Here is a 24552-nt window from a genome sequence, read left to right as displayed (position 1 = left end):
AAGAGGGTGGTAGGGCAGCAGTTTGTGGGACTGTGCTGGCATCACTACGTGCCCCAGTATCCTTCCTCACCAGCTTTGCTGTGCACCTGGAGCCAAAGCAGGGGGGTGATGGCAGATGCTTCTCCCCTCCCTCGGACACTGCCTGTTACCGGGAAGGTGGGGGAGCCCTGGGACAGTGGCTCCACGCTGATGCCGGGGTGTGACACGCGGCGGGGCAGTGCTGGGAAAGCCAAGGGGAGCGCTGGAAACAGGAGACGCCTGCGGCAGACGCCGGTGCCGGTAGGACACGGCCGGTTCGCTGCCTGCGGGACTGCCCAAAACAACTCGCTCAGATTTACTGTAAGCGGCAGCCAGGCCGTCCATAGCTTGTGGTGAACATACCAGCCCAGCCTGCAGAAAGGGCTGCGGAAGCCAAGCTGGCCCCTTGCCCAGCAGGCTGGAGGAGGGGAGCGGGGGGGCTCTGCAGCCCTGCCCCGGCACAGCACCCTCAGCCCCACAGGCTCTGCCTGCTGCAGGCCCCAGAGCTCATTTGGGAACACACGAGGTGGATTTTCTCTTGCCAGGTGCTTTCTGCACCCAGTGTAAGGAGGGGGTGATGCTGTGGATGGAGCCCCCTGTATGATTCCAGTGCCGTGGCACTGGGGCAGCTGGAGGAACGCAGGGAATTCCTGACTGTGCAGAAGCCCCCTGTAAGCGGCACAGCAAAGGGACTCAGAGGCCGGTCTGGGTGCCGCTGGCTGGCAGCCAGCTCATCCCAAGGGCACCTGGGGCCACGGCCGAGCCGGGAAACCCCCCGGCTGCGCCCAGCTTCCGGCCTTTGTGAGGGAGCCGGTGGCGGGGCGGTGGCAGTGGGATGGCTGCCACCATGTCATCCTGGCCCGGGCCGCCATGGAGGCTCGCGTGTCCCTGCAGCCCGAGAGGTGCTGCCGGATGGCGGGACACCCTGCAAGGTCTGGCTGAAGGGACTCGCGGTCCCTCCCACGCAGCTGTGCTGGGAGGGAAATTTCCGATACTGCCGGCTTCCCAGAAGTCAGGGGAGGTTTCGTCCCTGGCTCTGCTGTCTCGGCTCACGCGTCTTTCCCAGCTCAGGCTGTGACCCTGGCATGCGAGGCTGAGTGCCAGCGGTGTGGGGCGAGACCGAGGGTGGGGAGACCATCGGGCCAGGCTGTGTGGAGCCAGCCTCAGAGCTCCAGCCCTTCTCCTGGCTGCTCTCCCAGTTTGACCATCTTTGCTGGTGGGTCCCCTACAGTGCCATGTGCTGCCCAATGCCAGCCAGCTCAGTGACATCAGCACATGCCACGTCCCTGTCCCCTTACCTCAAAGCCTCACACCAAAATCCCCTACTGAGGCACCACGGCCCCAGCAGTGTTGGGGTCACTGTGCTGGGGGTGCTGCAGGGCCAAGGACTAGAAGTTTTGTCTTTCCACTTCCTGGCATGGATGCAAAGCATCCTGAGAGGGAATGCCCATCAAGGGAGGGATTCTGCTTGGCAGAGATCTCTGTGACATGAGCCACAGGGCTGGTGCCATAGGTGTCCCAGGCTCTGAGGATCGATGGGCCTGGCCCTGTGCAGGCAGTAGAGAGTGTGGCTGCTCCAGGGTGGGATGGGGGAGTCAGGGGACGCTGGCCATGTCTCAGGTGACAGTGGTTGTCAGGAGCATGACCATATCCTACAGCAGCCATCTCAACCTTCCCCAGCCACCCAGCACCGGCTACGGATATTTTCTGTTCTTACAAGAAATCCAGCTAAAAACAAGGGACTGTTCCAACCAGGTGACTCCTCCAGAGCTTTTTCCTCTGCTCTGTGTTTAAGCAGCAGTGATTTTTGCTCAAGAATGTCCAAATCTTTGCTCTGCACAGGCTCTGATTTTGAGCTCCCAAGGACTAAAGGGCTCCTGGCACCTTCCCATCCCCTGCCTGTCCTGACTAAAGGGCCTGTTGCCAGAAAAAAACTGAGCCTGGGACTTAAATGTCCGGCCCAAACCTGATGTGCCTGAGAAGGAGGAGCGCTGACCCTGACCCGCGCAGCCCTCCAGCACCAGCTCGGGCTTAACTCTCTCCTCTGCAGGAAGATTTGAAGCCTTCCAGTTAAATCCGGGAAGGAGTTAGCAAGTCTTTGTGGCAGGCGGATTAGAGGCAGAGGTAAATGCTCCTGCTAAGTGTAATCTGGCTGGTTAAAAGCTCAGCTCAGCCTCTATCCCAGCATTGTCCTTGCTTCTTATAAATACAACAGACAATTCTGCAAACACAGACTTTTCCTATTGCCACGCAAGGGAGTGGTGAGAACCTGTTGTTCTACCCTTCTCCCCAGGATATCATTAGGATTTATTACCAATCCCCAGTGCCCTCCTTTCTCTGGGATGGGTTGGACACTGGCAGCCTCTGATCCTGCGGGTGCAGCAGGAAGGGGATTACAGCTCGTGGGGCCACAGGTCAGGGCAGGTAAAGGCAGCAGAAGCTCCTGATGCTGGGGAAATGGGACTGGGGGAAGAGCCAAAGCCCTCTTTCTCCCCACAAGCCAGGGGTTCCTGCAATCCCATGCCCTGGGGAACCCTCTGGATGGGATGGGGCAGGAGTTGTGAGGGGATAGGGACTGGGAGGCTAGGAGTTCTGCTCACTGTGGGGTATATAGCAACTCAGAGCAGAAATGAAAAATGATCATAACTGTGTAAAAATAGTTTACACATATTTGCTTCTCTCTGAAAACTTCTGGAGCTGGTGGCCCTAAGGGGGCACAAGAGGGTGGCAGAAGCCACTGGCCATGTGGCAGGAGCGTCTGTATCCCTACTGTCCCCTGCAGGTGACAGGACTCCCTGGGCAGTACTAGCCAGGACCCTGTGTGCCAACCCCAGGAGTTTGTGGGTGCCCTGGAGAGAGTCCTTTGCTCCCATAAATGGAGGGTGCACAGATGACCTCTTCCAGGGGATTATGGATGAAGTGGGGGACTTTCATGGGAAGTATGAGCAGGCAGGGATCAGGGTCTTACCAGGATTAGGGTATTTTCCATGCATTTAAACTAGTTGTCGTGAACCCACAGCTGACCCAGAGCATGGCACCTGAGGGACAGGGGAAAAGAGGAGGGAGAAGCTCAAGCCCACCCCAAAACCCACCCCAGGGCTTGCAGGGAGCAGTGGGAAGTTGGTCACAGAGGCTTGGAAGCCCCCAAAGCCCCAGAGATGATCTCTGGTCCCAAATTTGCAGAGGTGAAGAGGTGCTGCGCAACCCCAGTGAGGTGCCTGCTGATGGAGGAGAGCTTGGGGGGCTCGGGGGGGACAGCAGCAAGTCCCAGAGAGACAGCAGAGCCCTGTGCCCTCTCTGGGGCCAGGACAGAGGGGTCCACTGTGGGAGACGTGAGAGCTAGGTGGCTCCAGGAGCTTGGTAACCTTAATCCTCCCTTGGATTAATGCTTAGGGGAGCTGGGGACAGTGTTTAAACCTGCCAGAGTGAGCCCTCGTGTTGAGCACAGCCCTGTAGTGGGGTCGGAGGGGGACAGAGGGCACAGGGTGAGGACAAGAAGAGGTGCAGGCAGTCCTGTGACCTGGTCTGACATGCAGCCTCAGATTTTGTGGGCATGTTCCTGGGCTCCTGGGAGCAAAGGGATGGGCAGTGTGAGGACCAGCCCTGTGACAGGGTCACTTCTGGCTACGCTGCTTGGCTCTGAGAGGCTGCTGCTGCTGTGGCTCTGCAGGGCCACTGCAGGCTGAACCCCTTGAGCCTGGCCAAGGTGGAAACCATCTGCCCTTGGAAGGGTACTCTTCTGGGGAAATATCTGCCTGTAATGAAGTCTCTGGGATGAAATTCCTCTCTCAGGATAAACTGGCTTTCCTGGGGCTGAGCTTTCAGCCTGGCACAGAGGAACAGTGTGAGGATGTCAGGGATGCTCAGACAGACCATCTTCCTGCCCACACAGACCCCAAACTGAGCCCAGACCCCAGCAGAGGACCCCCTAGCTTATGGCATTAGGAGCCACCCACCTCTGTAGCCACTGGCCGTGCTGGGGGGCTTGCAAGGCCATGCAGAGGCAGAGCAGTCCCAGCTCCAGCTCCTCTCCTGAAGCACCTGGTCCCAGCCTACCACACTAGGTCACTGTGCCCAGCCCCAGCTGAGCAGGAAATGCCACATGGATACCCTCAGAGGAGGTTCCCACCCCTGGCAGTGTGGGTGCAGCTCTCTCACAGCATCCCCTAGTCCCAGCTCTCTACCAGGCACCTGGCTTCAGCATGAAGGTGTCCCTGGACCCCAAGAATCAGCTACGCCTCTTCCACCACTCCAAAGGCTTGGCCCATCATGGGCATGTCCTATGCTGCCCAAACCTTCTGTCAGTCCCAGGGAGCTGCCACCTTGGTGTCACCTTGGGTGTGTCCCTGGCAGAAAGGGACTGGCCTTGCAGGGGCTGCAGGTGCTGTGTGCCTGTCCCCTGGGGCAGTGAGGCAGGATGGGATGTACTGTCCTAAGTGGCATCTTAACTAGATCTGATCCAGTCTTGCAAAGCCACAGCGCCTTCAATTCCCTTAGCGCTCCAAATCTGCTACTGTGCATCTAAGCGGATTATTTTAAATACCCCATGATGGACTGCTCCTTTGTAATATAAACCAGCCTCATGTGTCCCATTCCCCTCCTATTTGCTGTTATTTAGCTGCAGCTGTGACAGCTAGAAGTCTCCCCAGCTCCCCCTGCTCCCTAGGAAACATCCCTTGTACCAGCCCCTTCCCCAAATCCTCTCTCCCTGTGCTGCTGGATCCTGGGGATGCTCCCCTCCACACAGCCTTTAAGCTCTTGGGGTGAGTGATGGCTGTGGGATGTGCTGCCCCAGAGCTGCTTCATCTCTAGCCAGAGCTGAGCCCTGCACCAGCATCACCCCCACCTGCACGTCAGGGCCAGGCCATGCCTCAGCTGCTTTCTCCCAGAGAGGGGCCATGCATGAGCCCTTTTGGGTAGGTTTTGTCAGTTTTCAGGGTTTTGCTCAAGCTGACTGGCTCTGACACCTCAGTCCTGCCATGAAGTCAGCCAAGAGAGAATATCCTGCCTCCCATTCCCACTGGAGGGGGGTTTGGGGAGCACAGGGGCTGTCCTGGAGCCCACCCAGCCCCACTCTCAGCAACGGCAAAGAAACTGCCACTTTTCCAAGCACTTCCCTTTGGGGCTTGTCTGATTAATGAGGACTTGTTATTTCCAAACTGTTTGAAATCGTGTTTATTTTATCTGCCGCTGGATTCCTCTGACTCAGGGCTCATCGTTAACTGCCAAAGATGAGTGACAGATCCTGCTAATTACAGCTAATGATGGCCTTAAAGGATCTCTGCACACACACATGTGTTTGTGTGCACACATGCCAAGGGCCATTTATAATTTAAAGTGGGGAGAGTCGTTAGCATAAACCATGCCCGGATTAATTGCAGAGAGTGGCCTCTCCAGGGAGGATGCTCACCATGAGGCTGTGGTTTCAAGCACTGGATGCTGAGGACAGCACAGGCTGCCTGGGCAGTGGCAGCATGGTCATGAGCTGTGTCAGCCTCAGAGACACCAGATCAAATCCACCACACAGGAAGTGTTTGGCACAGAGCAGTTGGGAGGGACCAGAGGACACCAATATGTGGCATGGACATGAGTGGCTTGGGCCAGTGCAGGGCCAATGGGAGCTGGTGTCCAGCCCCTGGAAGAGCTCTGTGGGTGTTTTCCAACTGCCCAAGAGACCCAGTTCTGCCAGTTTCCCTAGGAGCAGACAATTGGAGGAATGGGAGACATTTTTTATGGCTTTACTGAGGATAAAGCTGCAGGAGCACCAACCCCTTACTAGACATTAGAAGCTCACCCAGGGGGCTGGGGTTAGCAGTGCCCACTGCCCTGGATGTGCTCTTGCCTTTTCAGTCCCTGAGTAATCCAGCCTTGATGTGGTGACTTTGCTTTTATGTTTTTCCCCAGGAGGAAAAGAGAGAAGATGGAGAGAATGAGGCTTTCTCCACCCCTGAGAGAAGCAGTGGCTGCAGGATCTCATGGCCACCACCCTGCCAAGGGGATGGGCAGAGCGGGCACATGCCATGGACAGCCTGACTGGGGCTTCCACAACCTTACACAACCTTCCACAACACTCCACTGTGAGATCTGTTCCAAGCCCTTCCCTAAATCAGCTCTCCATTTGCCTGGGCTCACTTTCACCCACCCCTGTGAAGAGGGCACACAGGGTCAGACCCATGTGTTCCCTGACTCTGTCTCCTCATCCTTCCCCTCCTTGGGGGTCCTAGTGGTGCCCTTGCCCCTCTCCCTGTCCTGCCATGTCATGGAAGAGGTATCCAGAAGGAAACCAAAAGCTGTTCCAGATGGCAGAAAGGCTCAACAGAGCAGAGCAACTGTTCCCCAGTTCTTATATTTCTGCAAACCAAATCCACCTTTCTTGGAAAAATGTAATTCAAGCTCCTCAGTGTTCCTTGGAGCTGGTGAGCAGCAAGAGCAAAGTGCCAGCATTGGCTCCCTGGGGAGGGGAAGTGCCATCCTGCAGAGTGCTTCTATATTGGTCTCTGCCATGAGCTGGTCTAAATTGGAAGTGATGGCAGCAGGAAGTGCCAGGATGCCGAGATGGACTCCGAGGCCTGCGCAAAGTGATTTCAGGGGCTGGTTGTGCTTGGCCTGGGGGATGCCTGCCAGCACAGGACACTGCAGCTCCAATCCCACTAAAAGCTAGGTGGAAACAACTTGGACAAAGGCTTTTGTCTTTCTTGCTGAAAAGACCAGATTCCCATCAAGACTGATGGCTTGTGAATTTGTCTAGGATCTCTTGAATTGTTCTGGTCCCCAAAACACTCAGGTTTCTCTTTGTGAAGCACCCCTAATGTTCAATTTAAGGCTCTTGCAGAGGCAGCTGTCAGAAGCTGTGAAGCAGAACTTCCTTCAGACATGTGCAGCCACTCAGTGGTTGTGACTGTTCCTGAAACTGCCCAGGGAAGCTCTTTGGTCAGGACCAGCTCTTGCTTATGCTTTTTGCATTAGCAAACTCCTGTCACTGTCCTCCAATCCCTGTTCACACTGGGGTACTGGGGACTTGTTCTCTCTGGATGCCATTCTCCCCCCTGGCATAGTTTCCTTTGCCATGTTTCCCCACTGCCATTTTACAAAGCCAGGCCACCTTCCTTATAGCTTTAAACCCCACTGTAGCAGGGTCAGGAGGTTACAGGAAAGATGCTTTGGAGGAGCCACAGGCTGGGAACACAAGAAGAACCGTTGTGGAAGCAAGAGCAGTGCCAACCACGCTGGGCATCCACTTCACCACACTCAGCACCATTTTGCCACAGACACGGCGCTCTGGTGGCATTGGTGACCTTGGGGACATCAGTCTACAGAGTCCATGTCTATGGTACATGGAGCTGTATAGCCTATGGGAAATGGGTAGCTTTGAGGTCCCAGGGCAACTTTGGGGTTGTGCAGAGCTGAGCAGTCACTCCCAAGCCCAGGTGATGTTTTTCCCTCTATGCTGTGGCCAGGGAGGGTCGGAGCCATGAGAGGTGTGGGGCACATGGCAGGACAGGCCACCATGAGGCACCATGCTACAAGCTGCTTGCTCAGCAGCATGCTGAACCCTGCCCAAATAGCCCCTGTGATCACCATCACCCAGTGAGAGAGCCCAATTGCAAGGAAAACAGGGAAGCAGCTGAAAAAATAAAGTGTTGCCATGGCACTGTGCACACCAGGTAGGAAATTTGGGATGGTGCCGAAGCACAGGCTTGGATGTTCCTCCTGCCCCAGGGTATGAAGAGCTAACACAGAATGGAGAAAGAAGTGCCAGGAGCCAGAGGGAAGACACCCTCCTGATGGCATCAGGGATGGGCAGTCAGGGCTTATGAGTCCTCCAGGTACTTGGGAAGAGCCAGGGATGCTGCAGCCACGTCTGTGTGGTGTGAGGTGAAATGATCTAGCCCTTGCTCCCTGTCTCCTGAGCATGACACAGTGCCAGGCTGCTCAGTGAGGTGCCATCCTCTCCGGGTACCCCAGCCCCTTCACCACCTGCAACCTTCCCCAAATGCCAGAAGTATCCAAAAGATGGAGAAATCTGCTTAACCAAAGAACAGCCACAAGTTCCCAGAGACAGTCTCAGGCCGCAGTAACTTTTCAGTGATGAACTGAGCAGACACAGCTTTGCTGGGAGAACTGGAAGGTGATGCAGCCTCGAAATCAGGATCAGAGGCAATGCCTGCCTCACAACAATGCCTGCACATCCTACTGCCAGACTGAGACTGCCAAACTCCTGCACCTCTGCCCCGTGCCTCTGGTTATCTCCAGCATCAGCTGGCCTGGGGCAGGACAGGGCACAGCCCAGCTCTGTGCCCCTGGCCCTGCGGGTGTGAGCAGGGTGTGGGTGGAAGCAGCAGTCCCTGCCCTATCTGCCAGCCTCTGGGATTAGCTGTGCGCATCGGAGCAGCTCTAGCAGTGCCTGGGTAAGAACAGATAGACACAGATAAGGCAACCTGAATCCTGGGGAAGGCGAGCCAGCTTCATTAATCCCCGTGCATCCAGGCACTGATGAAGATGCTATCATCCCCTTTCTCTCCCCAGCAGCTTGTGTGTGGCTGTCAGTCCTGCCTCACAAAACCCAGCACTTGCATGGGTGGCCCCTCTCTCCCAGAGCTGCTAAGTGGCTCCCATGGGGACACTGCTGGTACAGGGGAACAGCCGGTGCAGGGATGCACAACCCACACAGGGACAGAGCTGGTGTAGGTGTCCACAGCCAGTGTGGGACACCACAGCCGGTACAGAGAGCTATGGGTGGGGCAGGGGTGTGCAGCCAGGATGGAGACCGCCAACAGTATGAGGAACACAGCTGGGACAGGGACCCAGCTGGCATGGGGACACATGCAGGGGGACTCTGTAGAGCCCCGGGACATAGCGATGCTGCAGGACAAAGGATGACCTGCAGTATCACCCACCCCTGTGATGGCTTGGGATCATTCCCACATCCCTTCCCAGGCTCCAGCTCTCCAGCTGCAGCGAGCAGGAGGGTTCAGCACTGTGCAGGCACATGGAGGGAGGGGAGCCCTGCCAAATCCCTGCTGTGTCCCCATCGTTGTCATGCTGCAGGCTGCACGGTGTCGGGTGCAGCACGGCACTCCCCATCCCGTTAGCGCTGGCATGAAAGTGCCGCCGCTGCGGCAGCTGGGCTTGGCCATGATCTCCACTTCCAGGTAAACAGATGAAACAAGCGGCTCAAATTCCCTCCCCGCCCCGCCGTTCCCAGCCACACAGACCCACCATTCAGCCCCGCCACCCTGAACAAACCTCCAGTGTTTGGGAGAGGGCTCCTGCTCCCGGCGGAGCACCGTGGGGGGGACATGCTGCGGCCGGGCAGTTGACACCTGGCCAGGCTGGAGCGGGGCCAGTGGGCACAGAAAGACATGCTGTGTTTTTGGCTGGATCCTGCTGTGCTGGGGCAGGGGCAGAAAGGACCCCTTGTGTGCATGGGACCCAGGGATGCCCCCATGGCTTGGCTGCAAACAGGGTCCCATTAGGCAGGGGGTACCAGTGTCTCCTTGGAGTGGGAGCCCAAAGGGGTGAGGGAGTCAGAGGTAGGGATGCCCTGCTGCCATCCAAAGAATTTGCAAAAAGTCACAAAAGCAGTGGGGACAATTCACCACATGCAAGTGGTGGCAGGAGCAGGAGGCAGCTTTCCCTGTGCGTCACCTTGCCATTTACAAGGATGAGAGAAGAGTGCCAGCTCCTGCCCCTTGACTCTTCTCCTCCAACCTCTCAACCCTCTCCCCAAGTTTTCTTTGGCTGGGGGTCCATCCTGCAGCACATCCTGGGATGCTCTGGCCATGGGCGGGGCTCAGAGGGATGCCCATCCCTCCAGGGAGCCTGACACCGAGCTGAGCACATCCCTGCCGTGCCATGACAGTTACTGTGGGGCCAGGCTGAAATGGAGAGGGGAAGGCAGGAGACAGAGCCTTGATGCTCCAGCATCCCAGCTGTTCCTTCTGCTGCCTCCATCATCCAAAAGCAGCCATCAGTGCTGTTCCTGGGGACATTGTCCCCTCCTCCATGCCTGGCACCTTCCTCCCTTGCTGTCCCTGAGAAGGTGGTTTTCCTCCCCAAGGAGTGCAGGGAAAGCATTTTCCTCCGCGGCAGATGAAAATGGATTCCAATCCAATTTTACCCTAGTACCACTTCAGTGATTTTGATGGAGCTGCTCTGGATGGGTGCTGGTTGGAGCCAGAGGACAGCTGTCGTGGCTCCATAGACCAGGGGTTTCTTATCTGTGTCACCTTTGATTACTGTAATTGAAATCCTGCTCTGATCTGAGCCGTGCCCGAACGTTTGTGCTGCCTGTACGGCTCTCGGCTCGAACAGCAAAATGACATTAATAGATTTTAAAGCCAGGCAAGGCCTGTAAGAGCATTTCTGCCTGACCTCCCGGATGGCAGCCGACAGCCACCACTTACCCCAGTCCCGCGCTCCGCTGCTGGCACAGCCTTGTCATCCCCCTGTGACTCATTTTCCCTCCTAGAAGCACAAATCCTGCCTTTTCCCAGAGCTGCTCATGTGTCTGTGTTGGGTAGCCTGCCTCCTCCCACCCTTTGGAACAGAGCCAGATGCTCTTGTGGGAGGCAGGGTCCAGGGGTGCTGGTGGGATCACAGTGGGATCAGCTTCCCTACTCTAGCATGAAATTCCCCACGGGAAACATTGCCCTTTTCTGGCATCTCCTGGCCAAAAGGGCAGCAGGGGGACCTGCTGCCAGGCAGGAAGCAGGGGATGGAAATGCCACTGCACAGTCGAAGATGCTCCTGGCTTTGGTGCCAAGCTGGACAGTCAGCTGTGGCTGGTGGCGTGGCCAGCACTTTGTCACCCTCCTCATCTTCTTTTGTGAAGCTGCCCACGGTGTTTAGGCAGAGCCGCTGCGGCAGAAAGGGTGACGCCAGCCCAGACAGCGTCTGAGGGCAGGAGCCGGGAGGACACGCGCACTGGCACACACATTCCCGCAGTCTGGCTTGGCCAGCAGCCGGCACAGGGAGCGAGCCAGCCCTCACCATTGTGGGACAGCAAAGCTGGTGGCTCCCTCTGGGTTGGTGAGGTTTTGCTCAGCCAGCCTGGCCTGTGGGAGCTGCCCTCTGGGACAGGCAGACGTGTCCCAGGTTCAAAGCTCCATCCCAAGAGGATGGAATGCAAATCCCGAGGACGAAACCCTGCTGGTGCCAGACAATCACCCTGAACCCCCAGGTTTTTCATGCTGGCAGCTTTTTTCATGACCATACAGCTGAGAGCCGGTCGGCTCTCTGTGTGCTGACACAGCAACCTGGGCTGGCACCAATCTGACAGAGCCATCCCAAAACTTCATATGCTGGCCAAAGGGAAAGCAGGCTGGCCAGACAGCAGGGCACTCCAGCACCCCACCACCGGCACACAGTCTCCCCCTGGATCCTGGCTGGCCGAGCAGCAGCATTTCCTCTCATGCTGGCGGGTCATGGGCCGGCAGAACACACAATGCTTGGGGTTATCCAGGCCTTATCAGCTCTGGCCACACAGTGCAGGCAGGAAAAGGGTTTCAATCCCAGCCGAGCCCTGTTTCCGTCAGGAGCCATTCCCTCTGTCATGGGGGAGGGCTGGACCGTGCTGTGCTTTTGACACGGGGACCAGTGAAGCTGGGCTGTGGGGAGAGCAGGACCACAGGGCTCTCATACTGTACCCCAAAAGCATTGCCAGGCTCTCTCCTTTGTGCTGGGAAAGCTGCCTGTCTCTGAGCAATGCAGCTGTTCCTGCCCCAACTTTACACACCAGAGCTGGTGAGTCCCAGGAAAAGGGCTGCCATTAGGGCATGCAGCAGAGGTCTGGGCTGGCTGAGACATCCTTTGCTAGGGGTCACTGCTCCCCATCCCAGGGACGCATTCCAGAGCTCTGACATGCCAGGAAAACACCTGCTCAGAGCTGTACAGGCAACCTGAGAAATTCCACAGCAAAGGTCACCAATGCCAGCCACAGGGGGGAAACTGAGGCATGAGGAGATAACATCCCTCCCAGGGCTGCTCCAGCCTCTTAAAGCTGACTGGAGGAAGAGGACTGTGGCACAGGATCTCTCTTAGTTCCTCAGCCCAAACCCAGGAACAGGGAGCAGGGAACGCCTGGCCCCTGTTCCTCCAAACCCTGCAGCAGCACACACGGATGGAAAGGGGAGGTAGAAAGGGGAGGCACTGGCAGAGGCTGGGCTTGCTGTGATCCCCTCCCGTTCCATGATTAATTGAACACAGGCTAAAATTAGCCGTGGAGGCAGCACCCCTGGGGTCTCCCAGCAGCATCCCACTGCCCGCCGGCTGCCTGCAAGTGGGTCAGGCAGCAGCTCCCTCCCAGCTGGACACCCTGGGTGCTTGGGGCACCCCCATGCTCTGCTGAAGGTGGGAGCATTGCTCCTGGCTCCATGGCACAGCTCTGCACCTCTCACCTCCCCACTGCCACCCTTCCCAGAGGCTTTTCCCTCTCTGGATTCACCGGGCTGGGCTGCGTTATGAGGAGCAGCTGGGAAGGCACAAGGCTGCCTTTGGGGATGGCAGGAGTGTGGATCCCCGTCATGTTCCTCCCCGTGCCTTCAGGGATCTGTTATTTTTAGCCACTTTCCCTACCTCATGTTGCTAGCTTGGCTCTTGCTCTTTTTCCTCCCCTTCCCCAGCATTAATTTGTTTTCTCTGTATTATTTGCAGATTCGGAGAACGAGGTGTTTTGGCACAGGGGACCACTCAGCCATGGCTTCTTCATGCTGCTCTCCACCCAGGGTTTTGGTTAGGTTTTCTCCTGGCTACTTTTAACCCACACCAGCAGCTCCGAGGGGATGAAACACCAAGGGGTAATGCAAATTTGAGGTTCCCTGTGGCTGATGTAGCAGGCCAGGTCGGAGGATGCTCATGGTTGTGCAGGGATGCTCCTGGGGAGGCAGGGCAGCACCTGGACACAGCCCCCAGCTGCACCCTCTGTGCTGGATTACATACAATGCCTCCTGCTCCCTCCTGACCCCCTGCACATCTGAGTCTGCAACCTCCCCCGTGCCACACCAGCTGGGGAGAGCAGGGAGGCTGGGCTTTTCCCTTGGATACAGAAGAAAGCAAACAGGGAAAAAGTTAATTAAAAACTTCAAAGCCAGATCCTTCTAATTTGCTTAACATGGCAGTCCTGCTCAGCATTGATGCTGTCCCAGAGGTGCCTGCTGGGGCTTGGGCTGGGAAGTGCCCAGAGTGTCACATCACAGGATGTTCACAGGATTGTCATCCACCACTGCCACCACTGCAGCCCTGCTGAGCACTGGGGATGGGGTGCCACAGAGCTAAGCTCCGGGCTGGGCACCTGGGCACCAGCCTTCCCAGGGACTGGATTTTGAAGCCACTGGAAGGGTGATTCCATAGGGAGGCTGTTCCTCAGTTTCCCCGTGACACTGGGCTGCCAAATCTGTTTGTTGGGAAGATGTTTTCAAGGCAACTGGGGTGGTGCAGATCCCCATATCCGGGCATGATACCACTGCCCCAGGTGAAGCAGGGCAGGGCTGGGGCTCCTGGGGGGAAGCAGGGGTGTCTGCCTCAGCAGGGTCCAGCAAAACAGTGACCAGGAGGAGGGGACCCTGGCACCACGGGTCCTGATCCCTCCAGACACTGTTCTGAAGGAGGTGGGGAACATCCTCCTTGCCCAGTTCTCACTCCTTTCTCCAAAGGAGCCAAAAATCCTCTTGTTTTTTTCCAGAAAGCTACATCACAGGACAGCGATGCTCCTGCCCAAGCGCTCTGCCGCCTTGCTCTGCCTCCTGCCCCCACTTCTGGTTTTTTTTGGTGGTGAGTTGAGGGTTTTTTTCAGAACTTTTGGCTGCATGGTGAGTAAAGGCATCCTGCAGTCTGAGGGCTAACGGCTTGTTGGAGAGATAATAAAGCAAAGGGGAGTAAATTAAAGTGCCTATAAATAGCACCAGGAGAGGAAAAGGAGATGAAGTCATCTTCCTTCAGCTGAGCTGGTATTTGCATCACTCCTTCCCTTTGCCTTCCCCTGCCCCCTCACCCTGCTCGGGAAACAGTCATTCCCAGACACTGGGATCCTGCTGTGAGCTCTGTATGCCCCCCTGGGCCCCCATGGGGCTAAGAAATGTCCCCGTGGAATGTCTACCCAGTGCTGGGGACTCACTGGAGAGCACGGTGAGGTGGCCTGAATGCAGTCACTTGCCCCCAGGTTCCATGGCAGTTTCCCTACGGATCTGTGGCATTGCCCTATGCAAACCAGTGCCTCCAGCATGACCCCAAGGCTGCATCCTAGGAATAGCTTTCAGGAGCCATCACAAACCCATTTTCTCCTTTGCAGCTCATAAAATGGGCAGCTAAAGAGACCCCCAGGGGCAGCGCCTGGAGGAAGGGACACTGCAAAACTCAACAACAGCAAGTTCCCCCAGAGAAGCCCCTCCAGGAGCCAAATTCCATAATTTACATTTTTATTCTTCAAGATTTTAACATCTTAGACCTAAAAACTCTCCTATCAGCCCCCTCCAGGAGCCAAATTCCATAATTTACATTTTTATTCTTCAAGATTTTAACGTCCAAGACTCAAAAACTCCCCTATCAGTCCCAGGACACATGCGAGAGGAAGGATCCTGGCCCTGCAGGAGCCTCCCTGGAATCAGCAGAGAGCTTCAGATCTCTCCCCAAACCTCTCCCTGCCAAGGAAGCCACTGTCCCTGCAGCCCCAAGCCCCCCAGCTGCCCCCTCACATGAGGTATATTTACATGAGTCAGAATGAGGTCACACCACGGTTTCCTTATGTCAGCTACCGACTCCTATTCCTGTGCTATGCACACACACCCGCCGTGTTATTGCAGGGTATTTATAGCTATTTTACATGTATAATTATAAAACCACAACTCCACACACACAAAAATAATCCTGCTGCCGGGATGCAGGGGAGTGGGGCCAGGCTGATGGGAGCAGGAGCAGGACCTGGACCACATCGCTAATAATAATTCTTTGCACTTTATATATAGCCCCTTTCATCCACAGCTCTCAAAATCGCTTTGCAGGCATTTAATTAAGCTTCCCAACATCCTAATGTGATGACAGCCAAGTAATAATATCCTCACTTTTAGGTACAAAGAGAGGGGAGGTGGCAGGACTTGCCTGAAGTCCCACAGTGAGTCCAGGTGTCCTGCGTCCTGCCCCACACTTGTGGGATCACCACAGGGGAGATTTTGACTCAGAAAGGGGTTGAGGACCTCAAGATCCTGCCCAACCCCTCTCCTCAGTTTGGGGTGGTGACAATGGATGACATTACAAAGTCTGGGGACGGCAGCAGTGACCCCAGGGACTGCTGGGTTGCAGCTGCCCATCAGCTGGATCAGCAGGTGGAAGAGACAGATGCATCCTGACAAACTCATGGGTGTGAGCTTGGGGGAGAGCAATAAATGAGATGACAGGTCTGAAAGGGCTGATTTATGAGGAATATTAAGAGTTGTAATCCTGCCTGGCCTGGCCATCCCCCAGGGAGGCAGGGTGGTGACAAGGACCCAGAGACATCACAAACCAACAGGATTCACTGGGGCCAGCGCCAACATATCTCCAAGCAGGAGGGCTGGAAGCAATTGTGACTCTCAGGCACCCAGGCAGCTCAGTGTGGGGGAATAGAGGCGTCTCAGTGACAGCCTGGAGATGGGATCCCACAAGAATGGGTCTCTGTGGTCCTCCAGGTCTGAGGTTTGTGCTCCCCTGAGCATCCTCTCTCCCTACCATGTACATCCCTACTTGGATGGACCAGTTTCCCCCCATCCTTGAAGTGCTGCAGAGGGCACAGGGAGCATGTGCTTCAGTTCTGGACACTGATGGGATCACAAGCTGCCACCCAGCAAAAGGGACACATCAAGAGAATGTGGCCAGCAGAGCAAAAGAGCGAGGAGGTGCTGGAAGCAAACACTGGTGTTGGCAATGAAAAGGGCAAGACTGCAGCCCTGGGGGTGAGGCTCATTAACATCTGCAGAAAAAGCCACTCTCCTCACTGCTGTCCATGCATGGAGAGGTGGGGGGCAAGTGCCTGTCCTCATCCCCACCCTGGGGATGCTCTGTGGGGAAGCAGCAGTGGATACAGTGTGATTCTGCACACATGGGGACTAAATGCAAGTCAAAAATCATAAACCCTGATTGGATCCTGTAGCAAGTACCATCCTGCCATTTTATGGTCATGCTGCTATTTTTTTTCCTCCCAGATTATATCCAGATCCCTGTTCTCCAAAAGAAGCTGCACACAAGCCCCCTGCCAAGAGCCCCCAGCTCATACCAAGCCCCCAAGGTGGGGGACCAGAACCTGTTTGCATCACAAACCCAAGGACCAGAGAGCAATGACAGAAAAGCCAGAAAACAGCAGCAAACCTTTTGAGGGGCTGCAAAGAAATGCCCCCAAATCAGTGTCTCTGAGGAGAAAGGAGAGAGGGAAATGGGGCAGGAAGCCAGCCCAGCCAGGGCACTGCCACAGGGACAGAAGCACCTTCTCATCACTGCACCAGCCACTGTAAACACGACTTGCTGCTGTCACTGCTCTGAATGCCACACCCACTGTCCCCCCCCTGCCACCAGCCCGACGTCTCTTACCAGGAGCTGCTGGCAGCTCTGCCACCTCACTGGCCATGATGAAGGACTCGAGGATCCTTGCACGGAGCTCAGGGCCTGCCTCGGTGCTGAGAGGAGAAGGAGAGGTGTGTGAGGACACCAGCAGTTCCACCTCCCTGGAGACTCCCAGCTCCCTGGAACAGCACCCAGCTACCCCAATGGGTCTGCTGTGGGACTGAGGCAATCTGTCACTCCCAGTCTCGTGTGTGCATCGTGCCTGCTCACTTTGGGAACGGGCGTGATGTCTGAGCACCACAGCTGGAATGGCAGCTTCCAGATTTGGCATGGGCACCCTCCTGTCACCCTCCCTGTCCCGTGCACGGCAGGGGACCTCACCTGGCCGCCACAGGGCGCAGCAGCAGCTCCCCGAAGAGCTCCCCGAGGAGCCGGGGCGAGGGGCGGCTGCGGTGGCTGCCCTGGCAGAGGTGACAGAAGTGGCGGGCGAGCTGGCGCAGGAGCAGTGCCTGTGGCTGTGGCAGGGCTGGGGGGGCCAGCAGGGCTCTGGCTCGCTGGCCACACTCCTCCAGGCCTGGGGTCTCTGTAGCACAGGGGACACAGGAAAAAAAAAAGGTCAGTTTGGGAGGTCAGTGGCATCCCCATGCCTCTCATGGAAGTCCAGCACCTACCAGCACACAGGACATGAGTTGTGGTAGCTCTCTACTCCTCCTAGAGACCCAAATAAACCTGACCTCAACCTCTCCCACCACTATTTCTTTACAGGCCATCCCTTCCCAGACAGGCCATGGGACTTGTGGATATCCCAGGGTCTGCAGAGATGATTTCTTCAGGGTCTTGGCCACTTCTTTCTGAGGTTTGCCTGCCCCACACCACCCCACATCAAGCTGTCAGGTGCCTTTAGCACATTCCCCCTGTCAGCACATCCAGGGAGGGAGCTCAGAGGGCTGAACTGCTCACCTGGTAGGGGCTGCACCTCAAAATCCCTCACTGCTGCTCAAATGGAGAACGCTCCATGGTGCACAGCAAAGCCACAGTAAAGGCAGAGGTGCGAAAATGGGCACCAGCTTGAAGATCTCCTGATTTTAAAGGCTTAGCTCTCCCCTGCAGAAACAGTGAGCTGGGAGGGAAAAGGGTTTTTAGGAAGAAAAAACAATGTGCACTTGGGCTGCAGGTGGGGCTGCAGTGAGGCTCCTGGATCACTGTCTCACTCCCCATGAAACACAGCACAGGAAGAGCTGGCTGGGGTGCAGCTGCTTCCGGTGATACTGGAATTGCCCATATGGATAAAATCAGGCACTTAATGGCATTGCACGTCACAGAGGCGCTGCCAAAACCACTGTCACGGGTGCCCTGAGCAGCCCACAGCCCATGAATTCCCACCATGTCCCCGGTGCCCTCTGGCAGCTTTGGCTGGGGCTCCCTGGTCTTGTGAGCTGTGAGCTCAGCGCCCTGGGAGTACGATGCTGCCCCAGGCACAGGAAACAGCCGCTCTCCAGCCATCCTCCATTCCTGCCTTGTCCCAGCCCTTTTATCTGCTGGGGACAGGGAAGTCCCCAGGGCTGGGCTGCTCTCAGCCGCCTTCAAAGCCCGGCTGGCCGGGGGCTGACTCAGCTCCCCGCGGCTCTTTGCACCAGGACTGAGGCTTGGCCAATGCCCAGCCAGCTCCCGACATCCATCCTTGGAGCGAGGGCGCACCAGAGCCGGAGGGGCAGGGGTCTGGGATCCCCTCCAAAGAGGGTCTCCAACCCAGCTGTGTTGGCAATGGGGCGTTGGTGAGCCCTTGTATCCAAGAGACTGCTCCTGAGGGATGTCTAGCTTTGCTCCAAGGCCTCTCCTGCCGCAATTCCTGCTTTTTTTGCACCTTTTTGCACCTAGAGGATCCTGCAGGAGAAGGCTCACAGCCAAAGGGGAATTTGAGGATGTTTTTCCCTTCCTTTTGAAGGTGGTCATCTTGCTGCTTTCCCAGCTCTCAGCCTCAAGCAGGGCAGAGGAGCCTTGCAGGGCAGGCTGCCAAAACCCAGCACCGTCTCCTCAAAGACTTATATTTTAATTTTTTCTTTTAAGCCCCAGAGAAATCCTCTTCCCATTGGTTTCTCCACCGTTCTGCCCCCTCCTCCTCCTGCCCCTGTTGTGCCAGGAGCAGAGCCCGCTGCAGCACAGGCTGCAGGGAAAGGCGCTTCCCTTTGAAGTTGCTTAACGAGGCAACCCAGCTAATTGCTTCCTAATTGCGTTTTTATCCTTGGAAGGGAGGCAGCCTTTGATTTCTCCTCTGACGGGTGAGGGGAAGGCAGCTTCTCTGTGCCACCAGCCCCAGGGGTATTTCTTCTGGCTCTGTGTCTCAGCACAGGGCAGGGAGGATGGGGTGTGAGTTATCCCTCACCATCTCTGTGTGTCCCTTCTGCGTCCATGGAGGCCACAAAGAGCCCGTGGCCTTTTCCCATCAGGACATGGTAGGAAAAGGCCACACAGGTGATCTTTTAGGGCCTCTTAAGGCAGCCAAGAATATGATCTGCCCAAGCACTAATCTGGCTTAGGATGGGGAGGTGATGCTCAGGGATGGAGGGTACTGCAGCAACTGGCAGTGAGATGAGAGCTGCTGTGGAAGGGGAAGAATTCTGGTTTCATGAGCAGAAAGAAGTTCAGGCCCTGTCAAACACAGTGGCAAGGGTTTCCTGTGTGCCTGGTGATGCCCACACGCCCTCAGGCTGGGAGGGGTTGAGAGGCTCTGTGAGGACTCACTTGAAATGGGTTTTGGTCTGGCCTCTTTTGGGATGGGCCATGGGCTCTGCTGATCCGGGTATGAGCCCTGCTCTGTTTATTTGAAAAGAAATCAAATAAAATCAAAACCTTGATGGTCTCATACATTTGCACAGAGCCTCAAAAGCTTGCAGGGATCTAAAGGCACTTCCTAATGGCACTAAGCTGAAAAAGCTGGGAATTTTTTGTACCCATATAAAGCCAGAAGTTAATGAGATTACAGGAAAAAATTCCCAGGCAGCAGAGCCAAAATATTATAATAACGCTTTCTTCTGGGGCCAGCATCACCCAGCCTTGGCAGCTGCCCGTCCTGGCAGGCAGCACCTCCTCCTCCAGGCACTGCAGAGGGAGAAGACCACACTGTGGTGGGGGCAAAGCAGCCCCCTGGATCTCCCTTCTTTCCCAGAACATTTCCCAAATGCTGCCGTGCTGCTCCAGCACAGGTGGTGTTCCCAATGGCCCTTCTTAGAATCTGCCCTTTGTGCAGCACTGGGCAGGGGATGGGGTCAGAGCCACCCTGGAGATGCTGAGAAGCCTTTCTAGGGGCTTCCCAAAGTTTCTGAAGCCCCACAGAGGTCCCAGGTGTGGGGAGAGCCCATGTGTGCTTACCTTGAGCCATGTGGACCAAGTCAGTGTAGAGAGCTGGAGGGATGAGGGGTGTGGGGAGCTCCTGGAGGTACCACTTCAGGGCATCTGCCAGTGTCTGGGCCTCGTACAGGTCCATGTCCACAGCTGAGGCATCTGGAGGGAGAGACAGAGGGAACTCTGAGCCCATGTTTCTTCCCTCTGGCACAGACTCAGAGCTCTTCATCCCTGTGGGCCTTCCTGCAGACATGGGGGCTGATTTCTGTGCCCATGCCCCATCCCCACAGTGGGGCAGTGCATGATTTCACTGCCACCACTCCCCCAGAAAATATTCTTGTCCCAATTTCCACTGACCCCGAGTTCCACATGCCCAAGGAGAGCACGAGGCAGCATCTCTGCTCTGAGTAAACTGCACATCCAGTACATGGGACAGGGAGTCTCACCATTCCACTGGGGTCCCACTGCAGGATAGGTCCCATGGGAAGAACTGAGCAACTGTCTCAAGAACCTTCCAGTTTCCAGGGCCAGGTGCCATGTGCCAACCCCAGCCCAGCAGAAACTGCTTGGAGAATGCATCCATGGAATGGGGTTATGGTTCCCAGGCAATTCAAGTTGCTAAAGGCCCATGTGACCCCCAGTAATCCCAAAATGCTGTGAATGTGCCCCAATTGGCATCACTTCTCCCAGCCCTGAAAGGTGGCTGCCCTGGGGAGGTGGTGAAGGATGCTCCAGGAATGGGGGAAAGCACACAGGAGGCCACACAGCTTGAGCTCAGGGGTCCTGGGCTCAGGACAGAGGCAGTGCTGGGAGCAGAAATGTCCCATGGCCTGTCAGGAGTCAGAGGGTGGGATGTGTCTGTCTGAGCCCCATGGCCAGGCCAGCACAGGGACATTGCTTCACCATGGTCCAGGGGGAAGAAGCCTTTCAGCATCCTTTGGTATTGCCTCATGTGTTTGTCTTGGAGGTCTCCCATCCTGGCCGGGCTGGGTGGTGGCTGTCTGGAGGGTGATGGTGCCTTTTGCAAAGATCTGAAGGTTTCAAAATCTGGCTTTGGTTCAAACTGGACCCAAATGTAATGTTTTGAAATTGTTCTTCTTGGAGAATTTGGGGGGTGAGGGGTACGGGAGGTTGGGAATAATTTAAAAAATGAACATATTTGAGATGGTTTGTAATGGTGAATTTAAAAAAATAAAATAAAATTTGTAATTTTCCTAAAGATGCTGTGTCAGGCCCCAAATGGCCTGGAATGACAGAGAAGAATGTGGACTTGCCCTGCTCTGAGCCCCCTTCCACTCTGCTCTCTGGGTCTTTACCCCGATGCACCTTCACTGAAATTGGAGCCATTTTGCGAGATGCTTCATCTCACAGCCCAGCATCTTCCAGCAGAGAATGTTGTGAGCCTCCAACCACTCTAGCTGTGCTTCCTTCTGGGGAAATAAACCCAGAAAAGGGGAGATTTTCCTTGTCCTCTTTCCTAGGACAAGGCTTTAGAAGATGCTTCATCTCACAGCCCAGCATCTTCCAGCAGAAAATGCTGTGAGCCTCCAACCACTCCAGCTGTGATTCCTTCTGGGGCAATAAACCCAGAAAAGGGGAGAAACCCTCTTTCCTAGGACAAGGCTTTAGGGGCACACATTCAGCAGGGCTGGGATGGGGAACAGCTGGGAAAAACTGGTTTTGAGCACCTTGACCTTGATCTCCTCTCCTTGGAGTGTCCCTGCTGTGCACCAGGCAGCCTGGGAGCCTGCCTGCCTGCGTGGGAACACCAAGCTGCAGTGGGTCCCTTATGGCCAGTGCCTTCCATTTGGCTCCCAGACGGAGAGAAAACAGATTGGCCAATGCCCGAAGGGAAGCCTTTAACCCAGCCATTGGAGACGCTACCTCATTGTCAGGAGCAAGCACCCGGCGGCTGGGAGCTGTGTCCGGGGCAGCCTGGGGACAGCCGGGACAGATGCCACCACGCTGGGGTAGGCAGCCATCCAGCGTGGCCAAATGTGACCCAGGGCAAATGGGATGCTGCCCTTCTGGCACCCCACGAAGTCACAGCACCATCCCACGGACCGCTCTGCCCTTGGCATCCTCGAGGTGGGCAGGGCTGTGCCAGCTGCACCCTGGCCCCATTCTGGTCCGTGTTCATGCGCCCATCTCCCAGCCACACTTCTGCACCTTCTTGGCTGGCCAGAAGGGTTATTTCTGCCAGGCTTTGTGGGGGCATGACAGTCAGTTCCCCATTTTTGGTAGCACTTGCCCTGGAGCTGTGAGCTGGCAGGTTGTCTCAAGCTGGGCAGGTCGAGGAGAGTGGGGTCGGGGATCCCACAAGATGCTTCAACACCTGTTTTTGGCTGAATACTCACAGTGCATGGCTAAAGCCCAGGGATGCTGCCGGGGGGGTCCCAGGGTCTCATTGCACTGCAGAGAGCTTTTCCCATCAGTGGAACGCACCGAGCAAACCTCAAAGCCCTTCCCACTGGCCACCAGGGTTTCTGCAGGGGCCTGTCACTCGCCTTAAGGATGCTGGCACGGATTGAGGAGAGCAGCCACAAGCTGTTCCTGCGCAGGGAAGGGGCCGCTGCCGGGCGCTGGCCCCAGGCGATCAGCCCCGGGCTCCACCGTGGCCTAATTAGCTTGTTTGCCTCGTTAGGCATGAGCCTGGGGGGGTGTTCAAAGGGAAGGCTCAGCCGGTTTCAAAGCGAGATTCAAAAACATCTTTACACCCAGAGAGAGGCGTGATGGGGAGACCGGGGGGATTCACACCGTGCTGCCAGAGACTGATTGCTGCCGGCACCATTCTCCGTGGCACTTCGACTAGAAGTAGCCATTAGCCTGTTGTTCCCATCCTCCTGGAAATGCAGTGGCATCCTCCTGCCCCGGGAGGAGTTCTCCTCCTGCCCCAGAAGCTGCCCTGGTGAGCTGGGCTCCCCATCAGGCTGTGAGCACAACGGGGGATGCTCCGAGCTGTTCCCCAGCACCGGCAGCTCCAGAAGGCTCAGCCGGCAGCTGGGGAAGGGTTAACCCCGGAGCCTTCCCAGACAATTACCACCGGCCTGACCCCACGGATGCTGCTCTCTTCTTATCTGAGGGAAATGATAACCAGCTATAAGAAGTTAATGAAGCTGCAGGATGAGTCAATGCTCTCCTGCTGCTCTCCAGATGTTCCCATCCTTTCCCCAGGGGAATGATGGAGGAATGACGGAGGGATTCCATCTGCCTGCCATAAATAGAAGGAAAACACCCCAAAACCCCAACCTCGACTCCATACCAAGCCCCTCCAACACAGAACCTGCTTGCTGACCTGCTGGCAGAGCAAGCATCTGGGGACCAACGGCGAGCATGCCTTGCCCATGGAGGGGTGAAAAGCAGGAATAAATGTTGGACTGGGGACAGGGAATGTGGCATGACCACATGCCCAGAGGAAAGGACTACCAGCCTCCTCCCACTGGCATTCCAGACCTCCAGACCCCACATCCCAGCTGAGGCAGAAAGGTGCTGGAGCTTTGGGCTGAGTCAGGCTGGGCAGGAAACTCCAGGACCTCTCCCGCAGCTGCAGCCGGCCGGGGAGGCGTGAGTAAGCCCCGAGTTTCGGTAAACGAGGATGTTTGGCCTCGAGGGCTTGTGGGGGAGGTGGGGGCTGTTTTGAAGGAGAGGCTTGAGCGGGTCCTGGTCACCAGCTGTCCCCTGCACGTGGCCACAGGTGACGCTGCTCCCACAGCCCTGAGCAGCTCGTGGGTGACAGGGTGCAGACCCTGCCCAGCACCCAGGGCCCCTCTCCCAGCAGGGAGTGCAGCAGGCTCAGCTGGACCTTGGCCACAGAGCGCTGCTGCAGTGAGGTACTCTCAGGTGCATGGTCCCTGTGACAGACGGGCACCCAAACCACTCTGGGGCTGACTGAAATACCGACCTGGGAGTTTCCCTACCCCTTCCAGACCTTTTAGTTTTAGTTGTCACTGGGAGCTAGAAAGATGTCCGTGCTGTCCAGTTGTGTGGGCAGTACATTCCCATCTGCACTGATGCTGACCAGGCACTCGAGCTCCTGGGCATCTCACAGTGAGGGTTTACTGGGAGACTGTTCACCAAATCAGGGAATATTTCCCAGCTTTGACTCAGCATCACTGTAACATCTCCCAGCCAGCCTGCTGGTACCTTGTGCTGGGCACTTGGCAGCTGCCAGGACACCCCCTGCCCATGCACAGGAGCTCCTGCCAGCTCCAAACATTCTCCCAGCTGGGCTTCGCCCCACCGTACCCTTGGCTTGCACTCAGCCAGGGAAGGGGCACTGGGATCCCCTTTGACGGTGCCCATTGAGACTGCCTTCCCCCACCACATCTTCCCTAAGGCAATCCCCTTCCTCAGTTTTCCCGGCAGCTATGGGAGGGGATGGCAAAAACTCACCCCCAGTTCTCCCTGATGGGTCTGGCAGGGATGTCTCTGCTGCTGCCGTTTATTTACCCTTCTTTCATCACCACCAAATATAAGAGATGAGCTCATGCCTCTCGCCAGGCTCTGACGACACGGGGTTTATTTCCACTGCAGGTATAAATAAAAAGCAGTGCCGCAGGCACCGGGGCGCCTCACGCTCGGGAGGAAAGTCATCCTGGCGGAATGAGCTTGGCCAGGGGAAACCAGAGCCCTTGGGGGCCTCCGATACCCTGTGGCAATCCCAGG

The 24552-nt window shown here is 56.4% G+C and overlaps 1 protein-coding gene across 1 annotated transcript in view; it reads right to left on the bottom strand.

Moving 5' to 3' along the window:
* LOC121344995 (phosphatidylinositol 3-kinase regulatory subunit gamma) overlaps window positions 1–24552 on the bottom strand; it is a 77020-nt gene that overhangs the window by 43750 nt on the left and 8718 nt on the right. The window contains exons 5-7 of the mRNA XM_041421487.1: window positions 19915–20046; window positions 16927–17128; window positions 16573–16658 (exon numbers count right to left, since the gene is read on the bottom strand). Of these exons, the coding sequence (XP_041277421.1) occupies window positions 16573–16658; window positions 16927–17128; window positions 19915–20046 (420 nt within the window). The remainder of the gene's footprint in view (window positions 1–16572; window positions 16659–16926; window positions 17129–19914; window positions 20047–24552) is intronic.

The sequence above is a fragment of the Onychostruthus taczanowskii genome, unplaced genomic scaffold (assembly GCF_017590055.1).
Source record: "Onychostruthus taczanowskii isolate IOZ18803 unplaced genomic scaffold, ASM1759005v1 scaffold7, whole genome shotgun sequence".
NCBI lineage: Eukaryota > Metazoa > Chordata > Aves > Passeriformes > Passeridae > Onychostruthus > Onychostruthus taczanowskii.
This window is presented reverse-complemented; position numbering and strand designations above follow the sequence as displayed.